Here is a 12,251-nt window from a genome sequence, read left to right as displayed (position 1 = left end):
CGGCTCTGATCCCGGTGTTGAGGCTCTGATCCCGGTGTTGAGGCTCTGATCCCGGTGTTACCGGCTCTGATCCCGGTGTTGAGGCTCTGATCCCGGTGTTGAGGCTCTGATCCCGGTGTTGCCAGCTCTGATCCCGGTTTTGCGGCTCTGATCCGGGTTTGCCGGCTCTGATCCCGGTGTTGAGGCTCTGATCCCGGTGTTGAGGCTCTGATCCCGGTTTTGCCGGCTCTGATCCCGGTGTTGCGGCTCTGATCCGGGTTTGCCGGCTCTGATCCCGGTGTTGCGGCTCTGATCCCGGTGTTACCGGCTCTGATCCCGGTGTTGAGGCTCTGATCCCGGTGTTACCGGCTCTGATCCCGGTGTTGAGGCTCTGATCCCGGTGTTACCGGCTCTGATCCCGGTGTTGCGGCTCTGATCCCGGTGTTGCGGCTCTGATCCCGGTGTTACCGGCTCTGATCCCGGTGTTGCGGCTCTGATCCCGGTGTTACCGGCTCTGATCCCGGTGTTGAGGCTCTGATCCCGGTGTTGAGGCTCTGATCCCGGTGTTACCGGCTCTGATCCCGGTGTTACCGGTTCTGATCCCGGTGTTGCGGCTCTGATCCCGGTGTTGAGGCTCTGATCCCGGTGTTGAGGCTCTGATCCCGGTGTTACTGGCTCTGATCCCGGTGTTGAGGCTCTGATCCCGGTGTTGAGGCTCTGATCCCGGTGTTGAGGCTCTGATCCCGGTGTTGTGGCTCTGATCCCGGTGTTACCGGCTCTGATCCCGGTGTTACCGGTTCTGATCCCGGTGTTGCGGCTCTGATCCCGGTGTTGCGGCTCTGATCCCGGTGTTGAGGCTCTGATCCCGGTGTTGAGGCTCTGATCCCGGTGTTGTGGCTCTGATCCCGGTGTTACCGGCTCTGGGCACTGGGTGGCGGTAGGGGAGCGGGTTTTTGCGGAGGTTCCGCTTCGGCCTCACGCAGACGCCGGCTCGGATTCAGATTGAAGTGGAGCCGGGAGCGGGGCAGAGCCGGAGTCACTCAGACATGAATCTCAGGTAAGACAAAGCGATCCGGAGCCTCAAACCCAGAGACAGAACCGGGATCTGATCCCGGACCCGATCCTGGTTTAGCCCCGGGCCCAGGGACTGAGCCGGAGTTGGTGCAGCTCCCGGTAAAACAGCCGCAACATCGGGTCTCCCTCAATTCAACACTGACTGGAAGCGCTGGGGAGACACAGACACACACCCAGCCTGATGGGAACCTCAATACAGACTCACCGCCCCCCCCCACCTCAACCAACAACCCCCCCCCCCCCCCCCAGCATCACCCCCCCAGCATCACCCCCCCACCCCCCCCCACCCCCCAGCATCACCCCCCCAGCCCCCCCACCCCCCAGCATCACCCCCCCAGCCCCCAGCATCACCCCCCCAGCCCCCAGCATCACCCCCCCACCCCCAGCATCACCCCCCCAGCCCCCAGCATCACCCCCCCAGCCCCCAGCATCACCCCCCCCCACCTCAACCAACAACCCCCCCCCCCAGCATCACCGCCCCAGCATCACCCCCCCACCCCCAGCATCACCCCCCCAGCCCCCAGCATCACCCCCCCCAGCATCACCCCCCCAGCCCCCATCATCACCCCCCCAGCCCCCATCATCACCCCCCCCCAGCATCACCCCCCCCCCAGCATCACCCCCCCAGCCCCCATCATCACCCCCCAGCCCCCAGCATCACCCCCCCCCACCCCCAGCATCACCCCCCCAGCCCCCATCATCACCCCCCCAGCCCCCATCATCACCCCCCCAGCCCCCATCATCACCCCCCCAGCCCCCATCATCACCCCCCCCAGCATCACCCCCCCAGCCCCCATCATCACCCCCCCCAGCCCCCATCATCACCCCCCCAGCCCCCATCATCACCCCCCCCAGCATCACCCCCCCAGCCCCCATCATCACCCCCCCCAGCCCCCATCATCACCCCCCCAGCCCCCATCATCACCCCCCCCAGCATCACCCCCCCAGCCCCCATCATCACCCCCCCCAGCCCCCATCATCACCCCCCCAGCCCCCATCATCACCCCCCCAGCCCCCATCATCACCCCCCCAGCCCCCAGCATCACCCCATTCCCCCCCCCCACCCCCCCGCACAGTGAGGCTGGAGCTGAGCCTCCGCCATCCACACAAACACTGGCAGCTCCCGGCCGCCGGGCTCCCGCCTTTGCCCGGGTTCAGGGAGAAGCCCCGGAGTGAGAGCGGGTGTCAGGGCCTGAGGAGGGGGCAGGATCTCGGGCTGTGCCCCAGCTGCAGTGCCTGCTCTTTGGGCGGGGGGGTGGTTTCTGGAGCCGGGACTGTGCAGTTGGCAGCTGCCGAGTTTGGGAGGGGCTTTTGGCAGCTGCCGAGCACCATCTGGAACTGGAGCTGGAGGAGTTCGTCTGGGGGTCACATTAAAGCTCAGTCTCTCAGTGAGTCCCCCTCGGCCCGGGGAGAGCTTCAATCACACAGCGAGGCCCACACTGACACCAACCTCAACCCCTCACATTAAACCCCCTCACCCAAACCCTCCCTCAGCCCCTCACCCTCCCTCAGCCCCTCACCCTCCCTCAGCCCCTCAAACAAACCCTCCCTCAGCCCCAAACCCTCCCTCAGCCCCTCACCCAAACCCTCCCTCAGCCCTCACCCCAAACCCTCCCTCAGCCACTCACCCTCCCTCAGCCCCTCAAACAAACCCTCCCTCAGCCCCTCAAACAAACCCTCCCTCACCCCAAACCCTCCCTCAGCCCCTCACCCTCCCTCAGCCCCTCACCCTCCCTCAGCCCCTCACCCAAACCCTCCCTCACCCCAAACCCTCCCTCAGCCCCTCACCCAAACCCTCCCTCAGCCCCTCAAACAAACCCTCCCTCAGCCCCTCACCCAAACCCTCCCTCAGCCCCTCACCCTCCCTCAGCCCTCACCCTCCCTCAGCTCCTCACCCCAAACCCTCCATCAGCCCCTCAAACAAACCCTCCCTCACCCCAAACCCTCCCTCAGCCCTCACCCCAAACCCTCCCTCAGCCCCTCAAACAAACCCTCCCTCAGCCCTCACCCCAAACCCTCCCTCACCCCAAACCCTCCCTCAGCCCCTCAAACAAACCCTCCCTCAGCCCCTCACCCAAACCCTCCCTCAGCCCCTCACCCAAACCCTCTCTCAGCCCCTCACCCCAAACCCTCCCTCAGCCCCTCACCCCAAACCCTCCCTCAGCCCCTCAACTCCAAACCCTCCCTCAGCCCCTCACCCAAACCCTCCCTCAGCCCCTCAAACAAACCCTCCCTCAGCCCCTCAAACAAACCCTCCCTCAGCCCCTCACCCCAAACTCTCCCTCACCCAAACCCTCCCTCAGCCCCTCACCCAAACCCTCCCTCAGCCCCTCAAACAAACCCTCCCTCAGCCCTTCAAACAAACCCTCCCTCAGCCCCTCACCCCAAACCCTCCCTCAGCCCCTCACACCAAACCCTCCCTCAGCCCCTCACCCAAACCATCCCTCAGCCCCTCACCCCAAACCCTCCCTCAGCCCCTCACCCAAACCATCCCTCAGCCCCTCACCCAAACCCTCCCTCAGCCCCTCACCCCAAACCCTCCCTCAGCCCCTCACCCTCCCTCAGCCCCTCACCCCAAACCCCCTCCCCCAGCCCCTCACGCCATCCCCTCCAGCCCTCAAACAAACCCTCCCTCAGCCCCTCAAACAAACCCTCCCTCAGCCCAACTCCAAACCCTCCCTCAGCCCCTCACCCAAACCCTCCCTCAGCCCCTCACCCCAAACCCTCCCTCAGCCTCTCATCCCAAACCCTCCCTCAGCCCCTCAACTCCAAACCCTCCCTCAGCCCCTCAACTCCAAACCCTCCCTCAGCCCCTCAAACAAATCCTCCCTCAGCCCCTCAACCCCAAACCCTCCCTCAGCCTCTCACCCCTCACCTTCCCTCAGCCCCTCAAACAAATCCTCCCTCAACCCCTCACCCTCCCTCAGCCCCTCACCCCAAACCCTCCCTCAGCCTCTCACCCCAAACCCTCCCTCAGCCCCTCAAACAAATCCCCCTCACCCCAAACCCTTCCTCAGCCCCTCACCCTCCCTCAGCCCCTCAAACAAATCCTCCCTCAACCCCTCAAACAAATCGTCCCTCAGCCCCTCACCCCAAACCCTCCCTCAGCCCCTCACCCAAACCCTCCCTCAGCTCCTCACCCCCAAACACTCTCTCAGCCCCTCACCCCCAAACCCTCCCTCAGCTCCTCACCCCAAACCCTCCCTCAGCCCCTCGCCTCCAAACATTCTCTCGGCCCTTCACCCCCAAACCCTCTCTCAGCCCCTCTCTCTCTCACCAAATTCATCCCCGTCTTCACCCATACCTTCTCCTCCCACAGCTTAAATTGTTCCACTTTCTCATGCCTCAGACCCTCCCCTCCCTTCACCACATCCTCTCACCAACCCTTCCCACATCCCCAGCTCTTCCGTCATCCCCAACTCTCCCCTCCATTCCCAACCATCCTAAACCCTCTATTCACTCGCCCGTCTCCTTCAACCCAACCACCTACCCTTTCCCCTCTCTTCCCTCTTCCTCACTGCCCTCTCTATCTCATCACTCCTCCCCTCTCCTTTTTGCTTCTCCTATTTCCCTTCCACCCCTTCACTCTATCACTCTCCCCAAGCTTATCTTTCTCCATTCTCTCCCCCTTTCCCTCTCCCATCCTTCCCTCTCTTATTTCCTCCCTTTATTCCTACCTCCCCTGATCTGCCATCCTTCTCCCTCTCCCCCAACCTCCCTCCTCATTCAGCTCCTTCGTCTTCCCTCCACCTCCTCTTTCTCCTTTTCCCTACTGGCTTTCTCTCTTTCACCTCCTCCTTCTTCCTCCTCTCCCCTCCCTCTCTCCCTTCCTATTAAACATAAAAGGAGCCAATCGGCCCCTCAAGCCTGCTCCACCATTCAATAAGATCATGGCTGATCTGATTGTGGCCTCAACTCCACTTTCCTGCCTATCTCCCCCCCAACCCCCTCCCCCACACAACTTTCAACTCCTTCCATCTGGTGCATCCCACCTACACCCTCACTTCCTCATACTTCTCCCATCACCCCCTCCCCGATATCACTCTCCCCTTCTCCACTTTCTTCCACTTTCTCTAATCCCCTCTTCCATCCTTTATCTCATCATCTTCACCTCCTCCCACTCCATCACCCACTTTCTCAGTATCTCTCCCCCTCTCCTCAACCCCTCCACCTCTCACTCCCCATGCCTCACCCTGACCCTCCTTACCTCTCCCTCCCCCTCTGACCCTCCCTCCCCTCTGTCCCTCTCTCCCTTCCCCTGTCCCTCCCTCCCCTCTGACCCTCCCTCTCCCTCTGTCCCTCCTTCCCCCTCACTCCCCATGCCTCACCCTGACCCTCCTTACCTCTCCCTCCCCTCTGACCCTCCCTCCCCTCTCTCCCTTCCCCTCTGTCCCTCCCTCCCCCTCTGTCCCTCCCTCCCTCCCAATCTTCCTCCTCACCCCTCTCTTCCCTTTCATCTTTTTTGTTCTCCCCTCTCTCTCACCTCCCTTCCACATTTCCCCTCCTCCCCCCTCCTCTGCTCCCTCCCTCTCTCCTCCCCCCCCCCCCCCCCCCATTCTAATAAGGGGGGTAAATGTCAGTGGGGAAGCCAGTGTTGGCCGCTCCGTTGCTGTGATGATCATTCCGCTCTTCCCCGGGACTGAGCCGCACTCTCCAGGTAGGAGCAGCTTCTGTCTGTCCGCCCGGCTCCACCCCCGGCCTCCTCTCGCTTTTGTAGCCGATGGGGCGGCGGGGGACGGCGGCTTTCGGTGCCGGGAGGCTCCGCTGCCCCCGGCCGGCGGCTGGGAGCGGGATCGGGGTCAGGCCTCTCGGTGGCAGCTCAGGGGCCTCTCGGCTTCTGACTGGGACCTTCACCCGGACTGGGAGCGGGGATCGGGAGGGAGACAGAGTGTGAGGGGGAGGGGAAATGTGGAGCCTTTTTCAGGATAGTGAGTGTGTGTGTGAGTGAGAGAGGGAGGGAGTGTGAAGGGGAAGGAGAGTGTGTGAGGGGGAGAGTGAGAGACAGTGTGAGGGGGAACAGTGTGAGGGGGAAGGAGAGAGAGTGTGAGGGGGAAGGAGAGAGAGTGTGAGGGAGGGAGAGAGAGGGAGAGTGTGAGGGAGAGAGAGACTGAGGGAAAGAGAGTGTGTGTGAGGGGGGAGAGTGTGAGAGGGAGAGGAGAGTGTGAGAAAGAGAATGTGAGGGAGAGAAAGGGAGGGAGGGAGTGTGTCTGTGAGGGAATGTGTGTGTGTGAGGGAAGTAGAGTGTGTGTGAGCGAGGGAGGGTGTGAGAGAGGGAGGGAAGGAGAGTCTGTGTATGAGGGAGGAAGGAGAGAGTGTGTATGAGGGAGGGAGAGTGTGAAGGGGATGGAAGGAGAGAGTGTGAGGGAGGGAGAGAGTGTGAGGGAGGGAGTGAGGAAGTAGTGTGTGAGGGAGGGAAGTAGAGTGTGTGTGAGGGAGGGAGGGAGTGTGAGGGAGGGGGAGAGTGTGTATGAGGGAGGGGGAGAGTGTGTATGAGGGAGGGGGAGAGTGTGTGTGGGAAGGAGAGAGGATGAGAGAGAGGGTGAGAGTGTGTAAGGGAGAGGTAGAGTGTGTGAGGGAGGAGGAAAGAGAGTGTGTGAGGGAGGGGGAGAGTGTGAGTGGGGAGTGTGGGAGGGAGGGGGAGTGAGTGTGAAGGGAGGGAGGGAGAGAGTGTGAGGGAGGGAGAGTGTGTGTTAGAGAGGAGAGAGTGTGTGAGGGAGGGAGAGGGTGTGTTAGAGAGGGAGGGAGGGAGAGAGTGCGTTAGAGAGGGAGAGTGTGTGTTAGAGAGGGAGAGAGTGTGTGAGGGAGGGAGAGGGTGTGTTAGAGAGGGAGGGAGGGAGAGAGTGCGTTAGAGAGGGAGAGTGTGTGTTAGAGAGGGAGAGAGTGTGTGAGGGAGGGAGAGTGTGTGTTAGAGAGGGAGAGTGTGTGTTAGAGAGGGAGAGTGTGTTAGAGTTGGAGAGAGTGTGTGAGGGAGGGAGGGAGAGAGTGTGTTAGAGAGGGAAAGTGTGATAGAGAGGGAGTGAGTGTGTGAGGGAGGGAGGGAGAGAGTGTGTTAGAGAGGGAGAGTGCAATAGAGAGGGAGAGAGTGTGTGAGGGAGGGAGGGAGAGAGTGTGTTAGAGAGGGAGAGTGTAATAGAGAGGGAGAGAGTGTGTGAGGGAGGGAGAGAGTGTGTTAGAGAGGGAGAGTGTAATAGAGAGGGAGAGAGTGTGTGAGGGAGGGAGGGAGTGTGTTAGAGAGGGAGAAAGTGATAGAGAGGGAGAGTGTGTGTGAGGGAGGGAGGGAGGGAGAGTGTGTTAGAGACGGAGAGAATGTGTGAGGGAGGGAGAGAGTTTTGGAGAGGGACAGAGTGTGTTAGAGAGGGAGAGAGTGATAGAGAGTGTGTGAGGGAGGGAGGGAGGGAGAGTGTGTTAGAGAGGGAGAGAGTGATAGAGAGGGAGAGAGTGTGTGAGGGAGGGGGGGAGGAGAGTGTGTTAGAGAGGGAGGTGTGTGAGGGAGGGAGTGTTAGAGAGGACAGAGAGAGAGTGTGTTAGACAGGGAGAGTGTGATAGAGGGAGAGATTGTGTGAGGGGGGAGAGAGTGTGTTAGAGAGGGAGAGATTGTGTGAGGGAGGGAGAGAGTGTGTTAGAGAGGGAGAGTGTGTTAAAGAGGGAGAGATTGTGTGAGGGAGGGAGTGTGTTAGAGAGGGAGAGAGTGATAGAGAGGGAGAGATTGTGTGAGGGAGGGAGTGTGTTAGAGAGGGAGAGTGTGTTAGAGAGGGAGAGATTGTGTGAGGGAGGGAGTGTGTTAGAGAGGGAGAGAGTGATAGAGAGGGAGAGATTGTGTAGGGAGGGAGAGAGTGTGTTAGAGGAGAGGGAGAGGAGTGATAGAGAGGGAGAGATTGTGTGAGGGAGGGAGAGAGTGTGTTAGAGAGGGAGAGATTGTGTGAGGGAGGGAGTGTTAGAGAGGGACAGAGAGAGAGTGTATAAGAGAGGGAGAGAGTGTATAAGAGAGGGAGAGGTGTATAAGAGAGGGAGAGAGTGTATAAGAGAGGGAGAGATTGTGTTAGAGAGGGAGAGATTGTGTGAGGGAGGGAGTGTTAGAGAGGGACAGAGAGAGAGTGTGTTAGAGAGGGAGAGAGTGTATAAGAGAGGGAGAGAGTGTAAGTTTGTGTGTGAGAGAGATAGCGCGGGAGGGAGAGAGACAATGTGTGTGTGTGGGATGAGGGACAGAGAGGGGAAGCCATCTCTCCCCCTGGGTCCCAGTGGGTGTCCAGCGGCTGGACACTGGCCACTCTGTCCGGACCGCCTCATGTTTCCGTTCACAGCGGCTCTGACCTGGTGCCGCACTCCAGCTGCTTCTCAGTCCGGTTTAACAACCCGAGAACTGCTTCCCAGAGACTCGCTCCTGCTGAACCGGGTTAAACCGTGGCCAAGTGAAGCGATTTTAAAGTTCCCCTGAGCAGGGCGGACGGGAAAGTCCCCAAAATGTTGACGCCTTCAGCAGGAGCCGGTGGCTGGGAATGAGAAAAGCGGGATTCGGAGCTCCGGTAACGGGATAAGTGAATGGAGATTGTGTCGCTGTGAGGGAGCCGCTGCCAAAGGGTGAACTCCACTTCCAGGAGATGGCGGGGTTGGGGGGAGGTGGCAAGAGTCACTTTATTCAAATAATATTTATTATTTGATCAAAATGCAGAAATTCTACTGCACTCGTAGCCGCCTGGGCACGATAGGATTGGAATTTAAACTGCCTTCGGGGTGCTCCTGTAGTTTTGGGGTGCGTCCTGTAGTTTTGGGGTGCGTCCTGTAGATTTGGGGGTGCGCACTGTAGTTTTGGGGTGCGTCCTGTAGATTTGGGGGTGCGCCCTGTAGATTTGGGGGTGCGCCTTGAAGTTTTGGGGTGCGTCCTGTAGATTTGGGGGTACGCCCTGTAGTTTTGGGGTGCGTTCTGTAGATTTGGGGGTGCGCTCTGTAGATTTGGGGGTGCGCCCTGTAGTTTTGGGGTGCGCCCTGTAGTTTTGGGGTGCGCCCTGTAGTGAGCCTGGAAGCTGCTGTCTGCAGAATGTTGCAAAGGGAAGTGGTTTTTTAAGGGTTAACAGGTTGTGTGGTTGCCGAGCGGGTCCGGTAAATAAAAATAGAAGCTCCTATAAATGATGTAATTTTTGGAAGTGCCCACAGGGGGTTGTGATGTGACCCCCCCTCCCCTCCTCTCCCCTCCCCCTCCCTGCACCATCTACACTAACATTTATAAAGAGGTGGCACCGCGCTCTCTCTCTGGTCAATCGGCTGTAATAATCAGCGGGCAGTACACCAGGCACCGGCTGGGACTCCCAGGAAACCCCGCTGTCCTGTAAGGTAACCGGCTTTAATCTGCATTTTTAAATATTATATAAATAAATACATTCAATGACCTCGTTCATTTTACCGGATCGTTTGAATCTCCAAGTTCCCCATTAGAGAGATTCCATAATGAGCGGCTCCCGGTACCTTCAGCTCCTTGTACCCAAACTCTGACAGAGCGGGGGGAAGGAGAGGAGAGCCCTTTAAGGCGCTTTCCGTTTCAGACTAGAATCCTTTTGACAAACTTTTACTACACCAAACATCAAACATCAGCTGCAATCACTCCGCACCGGAATTTAACGGAAAGGATTCTGCGGAGCGCCTGGATCTGGGATGGAGGCTTTACATCCTCCTCAGGGTGGCCCGTTCATGTGGGCGTGGGCGGGGGGGTGGGGGGTGGGGGAAGGGGGCTGCATTAAATGGGGATGAGTTGGAGTTTGGGTGTGAGTTGGGTGTCGGGTTGAGATGTGTTGGGGGAGGGGGTGGGTTCAGTGGGCTGGAGTTTTGGGGAATGGGTGTAGGGGTTTGTGGTCAGTGGGCTGGAGTTTTGGGGAGGGGATGTAGGGGTTTGTGTTGGGGTTAGGGTCAGTGGGCTGGAATTTTGGGGAGGGGGTGGTAGGGGTTTGTGGTCAGTGGGCTGGAGTTTTGGGGAGGGGGTGTAGGGGTTTGTGTTGGGGTCAGTGGGCTGGAGTTTTGGGGAGTGGGTGTAGGGATTTGTGTTGGGGTTAGGGTCAGTGGGCTGGAGTTTTGGGGAGGGGGTGTAGGGGTTTGTGTTGGGATTAGGGTTGGTAAATTGGGGATTGAGATTCAGAAACCATTTCTTGTGTTTTTCCCCAACTGAGTGTGTGTTTTGCTTTGTGCTGAAGGTGGCGAGATGATGCCAATGTTGGATACTATGGAGATGCCCAATCATGCCAAGCAGCTCCTCCTGCAGCTCAACAGGCAACGGACCAAAGGGTTTCTCTGTGATGTGATCATTGTAGTTCAGAACGCACTCTTTCGAGCTCACAAGAACATCCTGGCGGCCAGCAGTGTCTACCTGAAATCGCTGGTCGTTCATGACAATTTGGTGAACTTGGATCCGGAAATGGTCAGTCCTGGGATATTCCGGACTATCCTGGATTATATTTATACCGGGAGGTTGAACGAGGCTGACCAAAGTCATGAACAGAATCTCGGAGCCATTTTGGCAGCAGCCAGTTACCTCCAGTTACCAGACCTTGTGGCTCTCTGTAAGAAAAAACTCAAACGGAACGGGACCTATTTCCATATCAGGACCGGCTTCTCCTCCTATGGGAAGCTGGGAAGAGGCCTCAGGACGTCCACACCCGTTATTCAGTCTTGTTACTCCGTGGCTTCCAGGCTCCTGGACAGTCAACCCGTGCAAACCATAAACACACATTCTGGGGAGCTGTACGCCCCACCTTCTCAGGGAAATCGGCTTCACGCTCAGGAGATGTGCCTCTCGGAGCAGACCCCTGCACAAATGTTGGGCCTGGATCTGTCCAAAAGGAGCCCTCTGGGTTCCTCTGTCCAGCAGGAAGAGGCTCAGTCTGCAGAGTCCAGACAGACCAGTCCGTCCGTCAATGCCTCACTCCTCACCAATGGTGCCTCTTACAAGGAGCAGCCGTCTGCTCCCCTACACCAGATGGAACTGGATGAGCCAGTGGGCCAGGAAAGGGGGGTCTTCAGGAGTAACCCGGCCACTGAGGCCAAAGGCAGGACTGAAACCCAAGAGGATATGATGTCAAAGTGGCTGAAGCAGGAACCACTGAGTCACTTTGTAGAAGAGTGTGAGAGGGGTAAAGCAGCGAAAGCTGAGAGGCCGGAAGGGAAGACAGAGGGGCTGTGTGTGCCGGGACAGGCCCGCTACCCGGCTCTGACCTGCGAGGAGGCAGAAGATGAGAAAAGCAGCAGCGAGGACACGAGTAGCGACGACCCTTGTGCCTCAGCGACTATAGACAGGTATCACTGCAGCCACATCAGCTACGAGCCGGAGAACTTTGGGGATAATCTGTATGTGTGTATTCCCTGTGGGAAAGGTTTCCCTAACTCGGAGCAGCTCAATGCCCATGTGGAGAGTCACACGGAGGAGGATCTCTTTCACAAGGAGGTATCCGAGCAAAGCACCCCGTTTCTGGATAAATCTAACCAGACTCTGGGGGAGATGATCAGGCCGTACCGCTGCACAACCTGTGAGAAATCCTACAAGGATCCGGCCACACTCAGACAGCATGAGAAAACACACTGGCTCACCCGGCCATACCCCTGCAGCATCTGCGGCAAGAAATTCACCCAGAGGGGCACCATGACCCGGCACATGAGGAGTCACCTGGGCCTCAAGCCGTTTGCCTGTGAGGCGTGTGGGATGCGCTTTACCCGCCAGTACAGGCTGACCGAGCACATGAGGATTCACTCCGGGGAGAAGCCGTACGAGTGCCAGATTTGTGGGGGCAAATTCGCACAGCAGAGGAACCTCATCAGCCACATGAAGATGCACACAGCCGACTGCAAACCAAAGATTGACTTCAGCGACAATGTTTACCCTCTGACCAAATTCGCCGCCGAGCACCTGGGAATAAACCAGGAGAAAGCGGCGGAGATGTTAACTCAATCCTCACATTTATCCAATGACTCCAAGGCTCTGGACTCTTTCTCTCCCCCGTAACTGGCTCAGGGTCTTGGGATTTATTTGGGGGGGGGGGGGGCAGTTTAATATTGTACCCATTGTACTCTGTGGGTTTACTCTCACCCCGGCCACTCCCCCTCCCCACCCCCCAGAGGCTCAGCGACCCCCAGGCCCGTTCACTGGGAGCCCCCGCGATTCCTTTCCTGTTATTCCCAGTTAGAGATTAATCCCAGAAACCAGGAGGAGCGGAGAAGAA

At 58.7% G+C, this 12,251-nt stretch overlaps 2 protein-coding genes across 6 annotated transcripts in view; both read left to right on the top strand.

The window, feature by feature from the left end:
- The window catches only part of poldip2 (polymerase (DNA-directed), delta interacting protein 2), a 508,944-nt gene that overhangs the window by 280,200 nt on the left and 216,493 nt on the right, over positions 1-12,251 (top strand). The gene's annotated exons all lie outside the window — the stretch shown is intronic.
- On the top strand, positions 921-12,139 carry hic1 (hypermethylated in cancer 1). Of its 5 annotated transcripts, none has more exons than XM_078548316.1 (3): positions 8,598-8,815; positions 8,981-9,376; positions 10,233-12,139. In XM_078548316.1, exon 3 carries the CDS (start codon positions 10,241-10,243, stop codon positions 12,032-12,034), a length of 1,794 nt encoding a protein of 597 aa, XP_078404442.1. In that variant the 5' UTR covers positions 8,598-8,815; positions 8,981-9,376; positions 10,233-10,240; the 3' UTR covers positions 12,035-12,139. The 5 variants fall into 5 exon arrangements, with proteins under 5 accessions (XP_078404443.1, XP_078404440.1, XP_078404444.1 ...); XM_078548315.1 differs by having other exon boundaries at positions 8,981-9,381; XM_078548317.1 differs by lacking the exons at positions 8,598-8,815; positions 8,981-9,376 and adding an exon at positions 921-1,036.

The sequence above is a fragment of the Cetorhinus maximus genome, chromosome 9 (assembly GCF_964194155.1).
Source record: "Cetorhinus maximus chromosome 9, sCetMax3.hap1.1, whole genome shotgun sequence".
In the NCBI taxonomy this organism is placed as follows: domain Eukaryota; kingdom Metazoa; phylum Chordata; class Chondrichthyes; order Lamniformes; family Cetorhinidae; genus Cetorhinus; species Cetorhinus maximus.
The sequence above is the reverse complement of the archived record's forward strand: the minus strand, read 5'-3'. Positions and strand labels throughout refer to the sequence as shown.